The sequence below is a fragment of the Pleurodeles waltl genome, chromosome 3_1 (assembly GCF_031143425.1).
Source record: "Pleurodeles waltl isolate 20211129_DDA chromosome 3_1, aPleWal1.hap1.20221129, whole genome shotgun sequence".
Taxonomy (NCBI): domain Eukaryota; kingdom Metazoa; phylum Chordata; class Amphibia; order Caudata; family Salamandridae; genus Pleurodeles; species Pleurodeles waltl.
In genome coordinates this window covers 1012589073-1012605691 of record NC_090440.1, presented here as the reverse complement: position 1 = coordinate 1012605691, position 16619 = coordinate 1012589073, and the positions used below count along the sequence as shown (strand labels likewise).

General features: G+C 44.3%; 1 protein-coding gene across 3 annotated transcripts in view; it reads left to right on the top strand.

The window, feature by feature from the left end:
• Positions 1 to 16619, top strand: part of LOC138284927 (prolyl endopeptidase FAP-like) — a 551554-nt gene that overhangs the window by 123633 nt on the left and 411302 nt on the right. For all 3 annotated transcript variants that reach the window (XM_069224259.1, XM_069224257.1, XM_069224258.1), the window contains one exon: positions 2729 to 2883. In XM_069224259.1, the coding sequence (XP_069080360.1) occupies positions 2729 to 2883 (155 nt within the window). The remainder of the gene's footprint in view (positions 1 to 2728; positions 2884 to 16619) is intronic.

The following is a 16619-nucleotide window of genomic DNA, read 5'->3' as shown; positions in this document are numbered from 1 at the left end:
ATTGGAAGCATCTCCTTATAAATGAGTATTTAGCATGGGCATATGAATGCACCATAGGTACTTCATTCAGGCGTTCTTGAGCCTTTCTGGTAGTGGTGTTTAGGGATTTCATGGCTATCCTCTCCTCTACCCTTACAGGTCACAGATAGGAGTGGAATGTTTTCACTTTATTTCATCCTTACTAAATGTAGAAGAGTAATGGATTGACATGTCAGACCATTCAAATCTACTACTGTTATACTGCTAAGTACTGTTTCGCAGACACACAGTTCTGAATGGTAGTCACATGAAAATGAGATGTTGGGCCCGATTCACTAATGTAAATATACACATGTATATTTACTCATGTATATTTAACCCTACACCAAGGAGTAACTCTACACTTTTTGCTATTCATCATTATTGAGTGGAGGTTTACACCTAGGTGTACATTTACTTTTACCCACTCCTGTAAATGAGGGGGTCGAACCTCCTACAATAGAATATATGGGTGCAAAGTTACTACTAACGTTTCATCTGTTGGTGGAGACTTTGGCGAAATAGGTGGATATCTCGCTGTGGGGAAATATAGGGAATTTAATTAAGTTTATTATTTTAAAAGAATCAATCAATCAGTTTTTGTAAAGCGTGGTGACTCACCCATGAGGGTTCCCCCTGAAGATAGTGAGTGATGGGCTTTGTCTGAGTTGCAGGGGGAGGTTGTACAAGCTCTTTGCTGCAATGTTGGTGAAGGATCGTTCTCCGGCGGTGGTTGTACGACTGCAAGGGATGATGGCCAGGGCCATCTGGGCAGAGCTGAGGGATCTGGCTGGGGTGTGAAAGAAGACACAGTACTTCAGGTAGGCTAGCCCTGCATTGTGTATGGCCTTGTGCTTGTGGGTGGGTAGTTTGAAGATGATTCAGTTCTCAACCGAGAGCCAATGGAGGGTCCTCATGTGTTGGGAGATATGTTCTCAGCATTGGGGGTCCAGGATGAGTCTGGCGGCGACATTCTGGATGAGTTGTAGTTTTTTGATGTTTCTATTCGAGGTGCCTGTTAAGATGGCTTTGCCGTAGTCGAGCTTGCTTGTGACTAAGGTGTGGGTGACTGTCCTGCGACAGTCTGCCAGGATGCACTTGAAGATGTTCCAAAGTTTGCAGAGTGTGCTCTTATCCAGGTGCTGACGGCTTCCATTCCTGAGTAGAAGTTCCTTTTGACCGAGTCAGGGTCTTCGGTGAGGGAAATTATGAGTTGTGTGTCATTGGCATATTGCATGATGTGCATACCTTGGCTTCTGATGAGGGCTGCGAGAGTGGCCATGTATACGTTGAACAGTGTGGGACTCAGTGAGGATCCTTGGGGGACTCTGCAGTTGAATCCTCTGGGTCTTGATGTGTAAGGCGGGAGTCTGACCCTTTGAGACCTCCCAGGGAGTAAGGAGTGGATCCATTCCAGGGCTCTTTCACAGATTCCTATGTCACGGAGTCTGGTGCGTAGAGTGCTGTGGAAAACCGTGTCGAAGGCTGCTGAGATGTCAAGGAATATGAGCTCTGCGGTGTGGCCGTGGTCTAGGAGTAATCGAATGTTGTCGGTGGCTGCCAGGAGGGATGTCTCCATGCTGTGGTTGCTGCGGAAGCCAGACTGGGAGCTGTCCAGGGAGTTGTTGGCCTTTAAGAAATTCCATAGTTGTGCATAGTTTGCTTTCTCCAGTACTTTGGCGGGTGGGGTAGCAGCGAGATGGGCTGGAGATTCTTTAGTTCTGATGGGCCGGCCAAAGGTTTCTTCAGGAGAGGGCGTGTTTCCAGTCCTCTGAAATATGGTTAAGGCATTAAATAAAATAATTTTCATATTTATAAATAAAATTAAATTTTATAGCAAATTAACTTAGCAAATTAAATATGTATCTGATAATAAAATAAATATAATCCCCTCTGTTTTACTTCGATGGGAGTGTGTTATAGTACTACATGTATGCCATTTGTGGTGGCTGACTCTAAGGTTGATCTTAGTACATTGGAGCCTGTTTTGAGGGCTGTTGTAACTGTAGAAGTTTATTTTGTGAATTGCAGTTGTGTTACAAATCTGTGGATTTGCGTTTTGTATTAGTATGTTCATCTCAGAACCCTCCTTAAATTTCCCAACCCCCTCCTATTTTGTAGCATTTATTTCCCATTTTCCCACCACTCCACCTGGTCCCACAGACATTAACTTCTAATGTATTTACCTACTAGTGCAGAGATCTCAGTCACCAAGATGGAGATTTGTGGACAGAAAAAATAGGAGAGGTAGCCATAGGTTTGTGAATTTCATTTTGTAGTACATTGTAGAATGAGTAGTGCTATTTTAGTATATTGGACATACTACAAAATGCAGTTTGCTAATTAGGTTCATTGTTTTTATTGTACTTCACATTTAGAACTGTTTTACCTTATGGAAGTGTTGACACATCATGTGACATCACCGCATATTCTGTCCCAAGACATTTCAATATTTGCAATGCTTTCACAGTGATGAAAAAATGTCAGATGCCATATAGCATTTCCATTTAAAATGCCTGTAAACACTGGCTAGCTGTCATTTAATCATTGCAATAAATAGAACCACTGATGGCTCTCTTGTAATACCTAAGAAGATTACAGGATACCTCCCGAGTGTGTAGTAATCCAGGAAATGTTGTGCTTCCATACAACAATGACAAGGTAATTTTATTGACCTAATATGAATGAGTACATTGTTCCCTTTTTACAGAGGAAATGCTTGGCACAAAGTTCGCTCTGTGGTGGTCTCCAAATGGAAGATTTGTAGCATACGTGGAGTTTAATGATACTGGTATACCAGTTATTGAATATTCTTTTTATGGTGACGAGCAGTATCCAAGGACAATAACTATTCCTTACCCAAAGGTAAGTGGATTTCTCATATTTCCATATGTGATATGCAAGTTATTTTGACTAGAAAACAAGGCAATTGCATTACATAACTGGAGGTTCAGTTGGAGTAGGCACTAAAAGGACATTAAGCACAAATTGAAAAATATATCATTCACCCACCCCTTACATTCTCTGGTCATTTATATGTGAAAAAGATTCCAGTAGCAGAACCCACATTGTCACTGTCTTGATGTGACCATGTCAGCAGGGCAAATAGGTGTGAAGACTCCATCTCTAGGCCTTCACTATTTACACCATGTCCACTGTTTTTCCATTTGGATTCCCCATGAGCACTATGCTGGCCCCAGAAAAGAAATCCTCAAAAAAGATATGCACTTCGGGAAGAAAACATCCATGTGTCAGTATTACTTTCAGGACCTGTCTTTGAAAAAAAGTGCTGACTCCTGTGCTATGCTGCTATGCTATGGCAGACCTACTGTCAATGGGCCTGATTTAGAATTTGGCAGATGGGTTATTCCATCAAAAACATGAGGGACACCTTGACTGCCTTAAACCAAGTGCCATAGGATATAATTCACTTGTAGAAAGGTGGCTGGATATCTGTCATGTCTGTGACAGAGTTATCCATCCACCAAACTCTTCGTCAGGCCCAATGTTTTTTTTTTCATTAAATGGGCTTCTTCTCTGGATTCTGGACCCACTTTGGTGCAAAATCTCAAATTATGGTGGACTATCTACAACTGGAGTGGTTGAGGCAGTGCCTCCACCAGTTCAACTATTGGTTGATGGCCTGCCAACAGATAAATGAGGCAAGGCACTTAAACTCCCCACGTAGGTGCAACTTCCTGTGAATATCAAAGGATGCATTGATCAAGATCTTTATAATTTGCAGTCAAATTCATAAGTGTCCCTCTATTCATTTAAATTTTGAGTACTCATGAACATATTAAAAAGACAGTGTAAAGGCAATTTATCTGTGCACGACTTGCTTTGAGATATTCAAAGTGTTTTTTTCATTTAGAAGGATATTGAAACTGAATAGTAACAAGGGTAACTATAATTGATCTTATTGTGGGTATTAAGACCTTTAGAGATTTGATTGTATTGTCCAGAACTGGAAATCAGGACTCATATAGCAACAGAATGACACAAGCAATGCATGTGTGGTAATGACACATGCATTGTTTTGACCACATTGTAAAGGCATGTGTGGTAATTGCATGCATGGTTCCGTCATACAACCCCCTAAAACTATACTTTACAAAAGGGCAGAATTAGGACATGGTGTCTGTAAAGAGCAGCTAGAAATATAAGTGGAGGAATTACCGCTGACATCACGACCCAAGGACATATAGAGCCTGCTCGTAACTTATCTGCTGACTCCCACAACAGTTTTATAATATCTTTTGCTGACACACTGGGAAGCCAACCTCAGGCAGAGATGGGAACTGTATGGTGATCTATGTAATGCTGTTGATGTTTAAACCATTCTCTTTGAATGTAAACTACTTGCTGCCTATACTACTAGATGGATTACTTCTGTTTTTGTTATATGGCAAACATGTTCAATAAAAAAAGTGTAGGTCTCTAGTGCTTAACTAAAAATAGTGGCTGCTTTACTGAATTATACATTATGGGTGAAACTGTGTCAAAGTACACTTTTGCCTCACTTAGGCCTAGATTGAGGTGTGGTATGAATCATGTACCCTTTCTGGCTCTTGAGAATTAGTCATATTTCAGTGACTTAACTCATAATTGGATTCCCTACTTTTGGTTGGAAGAAACCATTTAGTTTATGAAATGATGGGTGAGTCTTAGGCTCTCATAGAAGATATTTCAACAGACCACTACAAGTCACCATCTGGGAATGTCCCAAAATGCTCTGCAGGAGGGTTGGAACAGTGGTGGTGTGATGATGCATCATGCCAGGATTAGGCAGAGATTAAACAGTCCACGCCCACATAAAAAACTCTGTACATGGGAGAGCCAGAAGATGGATTTCACATGACCCTGAAGAAGATCAAACCCCTGTCAATGGTACAGGATTTCCCTGAACGTAACCTAGATGGAACCTTGTGGATTCAGATCTCTAGGACCGGTGGCACTGAACTCCTTACACCCCTTGAGGGGCAGAAGGGGGGTGGGCCTGTTGGGAGACCCTGGCTGAGATGGATTCTTTCAGAACCTCTTGGACTGGGCCTGCACAGAAGGGTAACCTTCATCAGAGCATCAGAAGGTCACCTTGTGAGGTCTGCTATCATATGGGTGCCTTTCAAGTGGCCAATGAGGCTATGGGATTTGAAGAGTTCAGGCATAGAGGGCATTCTGCTTTGTAGATAGTAGGATGCTGCTGAAGGCCACAAGCTACACCAAATGCTGGACAGAGGACAGGTCCTGAGAAGGAAGAACTAAGAAAACATGCTCTCCAAATGCTATAAAAATCTAGAGGCCATGAGGCCAGAAGAGAGCCCTTCTGGTGGCTAGAGCTGACTGCAAGGAGTAAAAGGACACCGCAATCATCTTAATCAGCCCAATGGGCCAGAGAAAAGGAGAAAAAATATTTAGTCCACGGGGGGGCACTGTCAGTCATGGATAGTGCTCAGCTTGTGAAACTTTCATAATACTCCTGGTGAAGGCTAAGGCCCGAGGGGGTTGGCATGTGAAAACAAGCATGGCATCTTGAGGGGGAGTGGCTGGAGCACCCTCCTGCAAATTGTTTCATTCCAAGGAGTCCACATCTCCACAGAAGCTGATGGGGGAGAAAAGAAAAAAAGGAAAACCTTCATGGGGAATGAAGAAGGAGGAATCTCTCTGCAACAAGTCTGAAATGCTTTCTTGGGGAGCAGAATACCGAACCAGCTCCTAGGCTTCATCATAAAGCAATATCAAGTGTGGGGAGTCAGCAAGGGGCACAGAAGCATTGAAAACCACCAGGATGTTGGTGCCGCATGTGGAATTGGGGATCCCTTCAAAATAAAAAGAAAACTACAAACTTGCTCATAAGATATTCATGCCTCAGAGCAGGAAGTGTCTCAGAATTTTCTTAGGTGGTCTAGGAAAATTAGCATATTGCATCTTGTGATGCCCCAGAAGGGCAGGGGCACTACCAAATGTTGCTGCTGCTGTAAAGAGGGCATCTGTCCCCACAAGGGCCCCCTCCACATTTTTCTTAATGTTGTCCTATGTGTCTGTGGGAGTCGAATTGATTACCATGGAGAGGATTGGTCATATTTCAAGTACTAGGTGAATTGAAGCTTTTGTTTCAGATGTTAATGATGATGATGATGATGGATGCTCTTTTGGCTGGTTCAGAGACTGCACTTATAGCATATTAAATATAGAAAAAAGACTCATTCCGATATTGTACTGAACTTGAAATGCATTGTTGACAATGATAAAATTGTCAGAGAATCATTATTTTTGTTGTTTGATCTCTTTATTGACTTTTCATCAAATACATACATATAGTGCACTCTTACAACATACAGAATAAAAACAGGGCATTGTACATTCTGCATACCAATAATGAGTTGCACCTTGGCCAAAAGCCAATAATACCCAAGCAACCATTTAATTTATAACTAAATTAAACAGTGACAAACCATGATTCCCAAACCAATGTATATGAATAATACTTCCTTCTGTCCTATCACCCATCACCTATCAGGCACATCTCAGCAAGCAATAAACAATAAACTCTATATTTCCAAGTGATAGTCAGCAAGTTTGAAAAGGGTACTAAAATAGTTGACAGAAGGTGGGCTTGTCAAACGATATAGTGGAATAGAGGGAGGGAAGCAAACCACAACCCGGGAATTGTACTTGAATTTTCTTAACTGAGAGTAATCAGTAGCCTGTCCTGATGATAATGGACAAACATCCTCCAGACTTCCTCAAATTGCTGTAGCCTGTCATTCATTTTGGAGATTAAATTCTCGTGGGAGCCCATACCACACATGTTTTCTAACTATGTTTTGGGGGTGGCGTCCTTACCCCTGAATCCAGTCAACCTCTTATTACAGCCAGTGGTACCAGGGCCAGGAGAAATGATAGTGGACACAAGGGATACCCTTGTCTGGTTCCCCTGTGGATTTTAGAAATTGGCAAGCCATATCTCTCATAGTTGGCCAAAGCTGTTGAATTAAGGCATATCCTTTAGTCAGTGTCATAAAATTCGATTCTAGCCCCATTCATACCATCTTTTGAAACAGGTAGCCCCATTCCACTCTGTTGACCAACTTCTTGGCATCTAATTAAAATATGATTTTCTCCTCTTGGTCATCTTTAACTTGTCAAATGATGTGAGAAAGAGTTCACAGATGGTTTTGAAATGATGGCCAGGGGATGAAGCCTATCGCATTGGGTATATTAACGAGGGGATAACAAGCTTTAAACGGTTCACTATCATTTTGGCCGGGATTTTAATATCTGCATTAATTAGTAAAATAGACCAGCGACTGGAGCAGTCCATTAATTATTTGCCCTGTTTAGGAATTACTGTAATTCGGGCTCTGGTCAATTAATCTCACAGATGGTCAATCTTAAGGGCTATATGGTGCAAGCATATTGTTATTTTATAAAATTCCATAGGGTATCTTTCATCTCCTATCGCCTTGTTGGTGGCCATGCTGCCATTTGCTGCTGCAGTTTCCTCCTCTGAGAAGGCCCCCTCAAATATATCAGTTTGACTTTTAGTCAGCTGTGGTACATGCAGATTTTATAAAGAACCGTTTTCATCTGAGTATATAAAGTATATAAAGTCTCGTAAAATTTCCAAAATTAGTCAGTGATTTCCTATGGGTATGTCTATAAGTCCACTGTACTAACGTGAAAGCCCAGGAATGCTCAGCTAGATTTTACTTGCGTAGATGTGAGGCAAACAGCCAGTCTACTTTCTCTCCCTGCTCATATTGTCTCTGACAAAGCAGAACATCTTTTCTGCCTGCTTATAAGTCCTTTAAATCAGATTTAGCTTGAAACAGTGTCCAGGTCAACATGTGCATAAGTAGTAGAGTATTTCACAGTCAATAGTTAAACCTTTTGTTTCACCTGCACCCTTTGATCACTATAATGTTTTTTTAATGGTCAACCCTGCAGGCTGCCGCATGCGCTGTCGCTATGGCGACGATCTATTGTATCTAGGAAAAATAAACTCTACAAAGAAGGGCTTTTAGCCTGCCCATCACTTACTATTTGCAAGCACCATTATGACTCTTGTTTGCTGCCTTCTAGTTTGCCCATGGCATGCCGTCTGTTCCTTGTCGCTGTGTGGAGCATCTCCCAAGTACAGATTAATTTAAGTAGTCTCCCTCCGCCCCTCTCGCTGTGATTGAGGTACTTCTTGATTGAGGTAGTTCTTTGTGTTTTGTATCTTTAAGTAGCTCGACCTCTGCCAGATTATGTGATGCTTTAGTTGCTTAAAGTAGGCAACAATGCGATTTCACGGATGGTTCCCTTCTATGCCCTGCAGACGCGATGCACATCTATAAAGCTGTCTGCTCGAAGAGGGACTTCGGGTAATTTTTATGCTTTTTTCATGACATAAATGCTTCCTCGTAAATCACATGTAGGTCACGAGGAAAGTTTTGCTACCCTCTCAATTCAAGGCAACACATAGGCTTCATTTAGCACAGGACACATCAAACATTTTACAGCCTTGTTTCTAATTCTGACAGACTTGTTTATAGTTTTGGTCCATATTCCTGTTCAATCAATACATGCTTTAGGTTTTACTATAGTTCTTCTTTCAAACCCTTGATGTTACACTGAAAATGCTTAGGAGAAAACATATCAAATTAACTAACTTTTGTCTCACAGGACGTCTGTTTGGTACTGTAGACAGAACCCTTTATCTGAGAATCATGTGCGAGGTTTTTGTTTCTTCAGAAGCTGCTGTTGTTAGACCTGACAGCCTTAGGGTGGTCACAGCTAACTTTTTATCTGCCTCCCTCCAATTTTTGGACACTATTTGTGCTGGTTTTAGGACTCTGTGCACTTTACCACTGCTAACCAGTGCTAAAGTGCATATGCTCTCTCCCTTTAAACATGGTGACATTGGATCATACCCAATTGGCTTATTTACTTATAAGTCCCTAGTAAAGTGCACTATATGTGAGCAGGGCCTGTAGATTAAATGCCACGAGTGGGCCTGCAGCATTGATTGTGCCACCCACTTAAGTAGCCACTTAACCATGTCTCAGGCCTGCCATTGCGAGGCCTGTGTGTGCAGTTTCACTGCCTTTTTCGACTTGGCATTTAAAAGTACTTGCCAAGCCTAAAACCCCCCTTTTTCTACATATACGTCACCCTTAAGGTAGGCCCTTGGTAACCCATTGGGCAGGGTGCTGTGTGGACAAAAGGCAGGACATGTACTAGTGTAGTTTACATGTCCTGGTAGTGTAAAACTCCTAAATTCGTTTTGCACTGCTGTGAGGCCTGCTCCTTTCATGTTAATCAATCAATCAAAACATTTCTTAAGTGCACTACTCACCCGTTAGTGTCTTAAGGCGCTGTGTGTGGGGGGGTTGCCGGGTTACTGCTCAAAAAGCCATGTCTTGAGGTACTTTATGAAAGTTAGGAGGTCCTGGGTCTTGCGTAGGTTGGTGGGGAGGGAGTTCCAGGTCTCGGCGGCAAGGTGGGAGAAGGATCTGCCGCCAGAGGTGGTGAGTTGGATGCGGGGGACTGTGGCGAGGGCGAGATCAGTGGCGTAGAGCTGTCGAGTTGGTATGTGGAAGTTTACTCGTTTGTTGAGGTAGGCTGGTTCAGTGTTGTGGAGGACTTTGTGAGCATGGACGAGGACTTTGAAGATGATCCTTTTGCTGATGGGCAGCCAGGGTAGGGATCTGAGATGGGTGGATATGTGTTTTTTGGCTAGGGAGATGAGGATAAGACGTGCGGCTGCGTTTTGAATTCGCTGCAGTTTTCTTTGAAGTTTGGCTGTGGTCCCTGCTTAGAGGGTGTTGCTGTAGTCCAGTCTGCTGCTGATGTGGGCATGGTTGATCGTTTTTGTTTCTAAAGGAATCCATTTGAAAGTCTTGCGTAGCATGTGAAGGGTGATGAAGCAGGAGGACGATATGGTGTTGATTTGCTGAGCCATGGAGAGAGATGAGTCTAGAACGATGCCAAGGTTGCATGCGTGGGTGGTGGGTGTTGGGGGTGGTCTGAGGGTGGTGGGCCGCCAGGAGTCTTCCCATGCTGTCTTGTTGGGGCCGAAGATGATGATTTCTGTTTTGTTTGAGTTAAGTTTGAGGTGGTTTGCTGTCATCCATTTGGCGATGTCAAGGAGTCCGGCGTGCAGGTTTATCTTGCCGGTAGCTGGGTTCTTGGTGAGGGAGATGAGGAGCTGGGTGTCGTCTGCATAAGAGATGATGGTGATTCCGTGGGGGTGGAGGATGTTGGCGAGGGGGGCTATGTAGATGTTGAAGAGGGTGGGGCTGAGGGAGGATCCTTGGGGGACCCTGCAGATGATCTTGGTGGCTGGAGACCGGAAGGGAGGCGAACTCTTTGGGTTCTTTCGGCGATGGAGGAGGTAAGCCAGTCCAGGGCCTTGTGTCGAATTCCGGCATTAAAAAGGCGTGCACGGAGGGTCTGGTGGCATACAGTGTCAAAAGCTGCGGAGAGGCGATGAGGGCGGTCTCAGTGCTGTGGTTCTTGCAGAATCCAGACTGGGAGGCGTCAAGTATGTTGTTTTGTTCTAAGAAGTGAGACAGTTGGGCATTGACTATCAGAAGATAGCGACCTTTGCGGGGAAGGGGAGAAAAGAGATGGGACGGTAGTTTGTGAGGTCTTCCGGGTCTGCTTTGGGTTTTTTGAGAAGTGCCTTGACTTCGGTGTGCTTCCAAACGCCTGGGAAGATTGTGGTGTCGAAGGAGCTGTTGATGATGGCGCGGAGCTGGGGAGCAATGATTTGGCTGGCCTTGTTGAAAATGTGGTGGGGGCAGGGGTCTGTGAGGGAGCCTGAGTGGATGGAGTTCATGGTTTTTTCGATTTCTTCATCGTTGGTTGGGGTCCAGGTGTGTTGTTGGTTGGTGTGGGAGGGCGTTGTGTTGTTGGTCATGTCGGTGGTGGTGATGGTGGATGCTGATGCTGTGAAGCTGTTATGCATGTCTGCGATTTTGAGGTGAAAGTAGTTGGAGAGGGAGTTGCAGAGGTTTTGGGTGTGTGGAGGGTCGATCGTGCTGGATTTGGGTTTGGTGAGTTCTTTGACGATGGCAAAGAGTTCCTTGCTGTTGTGTGTGTTGTTGTCCATGCGTTCTTTGTAGAAGGACCGTTTGGTGGTCCGGATGAATTGGTGGTGTTTGCACATGGCTGTTTTGAGGGCGGAGAAATTGCTCATTGAGGGTTCTTGGCGCCAGGCTTTCTCAATTTTACGGCATTCTCATTTGGAAACTTGGAGTTCTGTGGTGAACCAGGGGGCGGTCTTGATGGTGCGGGTATTGTTGTTTCTTTTCAATGGGGTGAGGGAGTCTGCGCAGGTTGTTAGCCAATGTGTGAGCTTTCATAGGCTAACATTAGGGCTACCCTCCTATACGGTTTGAGTGGTAGCTTTTGATCTGAAAGGAGTAACAAGGTCATATTTAGTATGGCCAGAATGGTAATACAAAATCCTGCTGACAGGTGAAGTTGGATTTAATATTACTATTTTAGAAATGCCACTTTTAGAAAGTGAGCATTTCTCTGCACTTAAATCCTTCTGTGCTTTAAAATCCACGTCTGGCTAGATTTAGTTGACAGTACCCTTGTGCATTCACTCAGGCAAACCCCAAACACAGGATGCTCAGGCACACTTGCATACATCTGCATATTGAATGGGTCTTCCTGGGCTGGGAGGGTGGAGGACCTGGCACTTACATGTCAAAGGACAGTGGCCTGCCCTCACACCATTGGACTGCCAAACCCCCCATTGGGACCCTGGCAGACAGGATGGCACTGAAAGGGGACCTTGTGCACTTCTAAGCCACTCTTTGAAGTCTCCCCCACTTCAAAGGCACATTTGGGTACTTAAACAGGGCCTCTGCCCCTACCAACTCAGTCACTTCTGGACAAAATACAACTGGTGAAGAAACTCTGTACCAGAACCTGCAACCTGCCAAGAGGAACTGCCTGGCTGCCCAAAGGACTCACCTGACTGTTTCTCTGCAAAGAACCGCTGCTCTGCTGTTGCCCTGCTGCCTTGCTGCCCTCTGGCTCTGCTGAGAAGTGCTCTCCAAGGGCTTAGATAGAGCTTGCCTCCTGTTCCTTGAAGTCTCAGGACCAAATAGACTTCATCCTGCAAAGAACACCTTGTGCAGCAAAAATTTGACGCACAGCCTGCATCATGCACCGAAACGGAGCGATGCAGCCTGGCTCCCCGAGAGGAGATCGACATATCGCCAGCGTTGCGACCAGAACTTTGACGCATGGCCCACTGGATCATCGCATAGCTGAGCCGGAACGATGCAGCCCGACTACCTGCGAGAAGAATCAACGCAGTGCCTGCCTTGCGACAGAAATTTCCCTGCACAAAGGACTGCCTCACCCCCTACTGGGACCCTGGCAGACAGGATGGAAGTGAAAGGCAACCTTGTGTACTTCGAAGCCACTGTTTGCAGTCTCCGTCACTTCAAAGGCACATTTGGTATTTAAACAGGGCCTCTGCCCCTACCAATTCAGTCACGTACTGGAGAAGAACCTGAACCAGAACCTGCAACCTGCCAAGAAGAACTGCCTGGCTGCCCAAAAGACTCACCTGAATGCTTTTTTCAGAAGGACTGCTGCCTTGCTGTTTCCCTGCTGCCTTGCTGCTCTCTGGCTGTGCTTAGAAGTGCTCTCCAAGGGCTTGGATAGAGCTTGCCTCTTGTTCCCTGAAGTCTCAGGACCAAGAAGACTTCATTCCTGCAAGAAGAACTCCCGGTGCAGCAAACATCGACACACTGCCTGCCAGAAACGATGCACAGCTTGCATCGCCATGAGAAAATCACTGCACGCCGAACCGGATAGACACAGCCTGACTTCACAAAGAGAAGATCGACGCAGCATCCGTGTAGCGACTGGAAATACAACGCACGGCCCACTGGATCGACGCAAAGCAGAGCTGGAATGACGCAGCCTGACTTCCTGAGAGGAATCGACGCAGCGCCCACCAGATTGACCCAGCCCATGTGACTTTGTCCTGCCAGTGTTGGATTTAAACACATCGTCCCAGGGGCATCCGAAAACCCCACAACCCGTAGAGGATCCAAGACCGAGCACCGGAAATAAAGGACGCCTCACTGTGTGCGGCCTGAGCAATCAACCCCCCCCCCCATGTTTTCCACGCATCTCCTCTTCTGCGGTTCCTTTCTGAGATTTTGAACGCAAACCCGGTACTTTGTGCTTGCAAGAGACATCTGTTGCTTTTAAGAGACTAGAGACACTTTATATCATTGTTACAGTTATATTTCACAATATACTTATTGAACCTTAATCGTTTTGACCGGCATCTTACCAGATAAATATTATATATTTTTCTAAACACTGTGTGGTGTATTTTTGTGGTGTTCCACTGTGTTATTGCATGATTTATTGTACAAATACTTTACACATTACCTTCTACGTTAAGCCTGACTACTCAGTGCTAAGCTACCAGAGGGTGGTCACAGGATAATTTAGATTGTATGTGACTTACCCTGACTAGAGTAAGGGTCCTTGCTTGGACAGGGGGTAACCTGACTGCCAATCAAAGACCCCATTTCTAACAGCTGTGGTCAGCAAATATAGTTTTTCTGTTAATATTAGGCATTTCATTTTAAACTAGAATGCTCCACCATGCTAAAAAAAACTATTTTAAGATAAACTGGCCCACGCAAAATTGGCACTCTGAGTAACCCACATGAAATCTGTCTGATTGTGGCACCTTCCCATTTCAGCCCCTCCTCATTGTTACTCCTCATGTAACTAAGGCAATTTAATTATTTTATGGAAACTATAGTGAAATCAGAAGTTCCATCACTTACCCTTTGACCTCAGTAATGTGCCAGGAAGTAATGCCGCTAGAGCTTTGGCAGCGATACCAGGTCTTCATATGTTTATCCAGCCTGTCGCTACAGAAAACTAGAGTTTGGGTGTTATAGCGTATTAAAAAACAGCTTGATAAATGTATACTTATTTACATTAGTTATATTGGTTAAATCATAGGGATTCAAAATGATGAATATTCAAGTCAATGCACTGTAAAAGGCCATATTTGTAGGCTGCATTACGCAGCTTGTTTGCGCTTCTGTGACCTTTAATGAAAATGGCAATGTATGTTTTAACGTAACAAAAAAGCAAGCAAAGCCGAAATAATTGCATGTTTAGGCAAGAGATTGCACTGAAAATAATTATGGATATTATATATATTTATATGTATACATGCCACACAAGTAAAAATAAATGTGTCCAAATAAAACATGTTTTTTGAAACAAGTGCAGTAATACACACACCTCACTCATTTATTACTAAAGTGCAAACGTTACACAGGATATCCTACCCTAGAACATTCCCCTCATTACCTGCCAGTCAGAACATTAAGCTCTTCTGAAGCCCATTGGTTTGCATCCCCAGGTTTAGACACTCCAGGAAAGGAGGACGCCACTTCTCAATTCTGCCAGCCAAAGTATATGGCAAGAAAAATCCAGTTGTGCATTTTTCAACGCCAATAGCTCTAACTCTTGTTTCCTATGACTGCAACTCTAATGAAGACCCTACAAATACATACTTTACATGCGCCCCAGAGGACTCCTATTAACAATGATTTTGTATATGTGACAGTAAACATTCTTTAGCCTTTGGGTCCCTATATTTCAAAATTGCATGCACCATAGACATCTGGAGGATACTGTGAGCTCGAATGAATATCAATAAGATCATGGTCCAAAACTCCACTCTGTACTGTTGAGGCCTGCACCAAGCATAGCATTAGGGGTTATTTAAAATAGTCAATCCGAGTGCGTACATTGTAGGGGCAATAGGTAAATGTGTAGTATCTCTCATGCGGGTGTAGCAATCTCAATGGCTCAAAAGGGGAGTTTCTTGAATCAGGCCTTGTAGGATGTGCCTACCTTCGTTGTGTTTGGCATCTGGTGTACCTGTCTAGGGTCGAGTTTACAGTCATATTCCAGTCCTCTCCCATTAGGATTTTGGTGTGTCCAAAGGAAGGTAGTAGCCTGTTAATGTCAGAAAAAAAAGCCACTCTACCCCTTACCAGGGCATAGATAGATCCTAGTATGAGGTACATATGTTGAAATTTTTGTTTCTCAAAGATATACCATCCATCGGGGTCTATCCTTTATTAGGATATTTTATAGGATAGTGACACATGAAGGAGGATTGCTACTCCCCTTTTTTTGGTCAGTGCCAGTGTGTCAAGCTTTGTGCTTCATGTGGTTCTCAAGCTAGCATGTATAACTCATCTCACCAAAGTCTCTATGGAAGTTGTCACTCTCTTGAGGGTCAGGTGCGTTTTTTCTAATGAGTCAGGTTGTTGTTGGCCTAGAACTGGGAGTATCTTTTTCCATTTGTAAAAATGGATAAACCATTGAAATTGACAACTTTCAGTGGTTTATGGATAGTAGAAGACCTAGGCCCTCATCATGATATTGGCGGCAAATCCTGCTTACCGCCGTGGTGACAGCTGCCAACATACTGTTGCGATGGCGAACATCTGCTCGCCATATTATGACACACACACCAAACAGACAGAATACTGCCACAAACATATATTCGTCAGACCAAAGGTCAGTGTTAAAGTTTCAGTACAAACACCTATACCATTACTCCAACAAAACAATGCCCACCACATTATGACCCATGAATCACCAGGGCAGATATTCAATGGCTGCAAACCATTGGCAGAACACACAGGCACGCACAGAATGGCCACCTAAATACAAAACAACACAAGATTGGCCAAAAAGGAAAATCACACACATGACACTGATACACACACCACACCCACCCACCCACAGCACTATAAAACACACATTCTCATTACCAACAACCCTTAACGAACAACAAAAATTGCAAAGAGACAGACACGAAAATCACAGAGACCACTATACACACACAACACAAACACCCATCCATCCGTCACGCACCCCACATCCCACACCCCACCACATTACTCAACACACTCTGCACAACACACACCATACCCATGTCCCCACAAATGCACCCCCATTTCATTGATGAGGAGCTGTGGGTCATGGTGAAGGAAATAGTCAGGGTAGAGCCACAGCTGTTTGGAGCACAGGTACAGCAAATCTCCGTTGCCAGGAAGATAGATCTATCGTGGAGGATCGTGAACAGGATGAATGCTGTGGGACAGCATCCAAGAACAAGAAACAACATCAGGAAGAGGTGAAACAACCTACGGTGGAAGGTACGTTCTGTCGCAACAAGGCACCAGCTCGTTATCCAGTGGACTGGCAGTGGACCCCCAACTCCTCCGCCACAGCTCACCTCATGCGAGGAGCAAGTCTTACCAATCCTGCTTCCTGAGGGACTCACTGGAGTAGCAAGAGGACTGGACACTGGTGAGTCAATATTTACTACTTGTCACCCCCCCATTCCTGCATGCTGTCTCACCCCATCACCCACTCACCCTGACTCCCATCACTCCACTCCATTCCACACAGTGCACCTACACATGTGACTAACCCCAATGCCAAGCCATGCATGCCATACCAATGCATGGACAGCCCTCCCAGCCCTACATGTATACCCATCACCAAAGCATGCACAACATGGA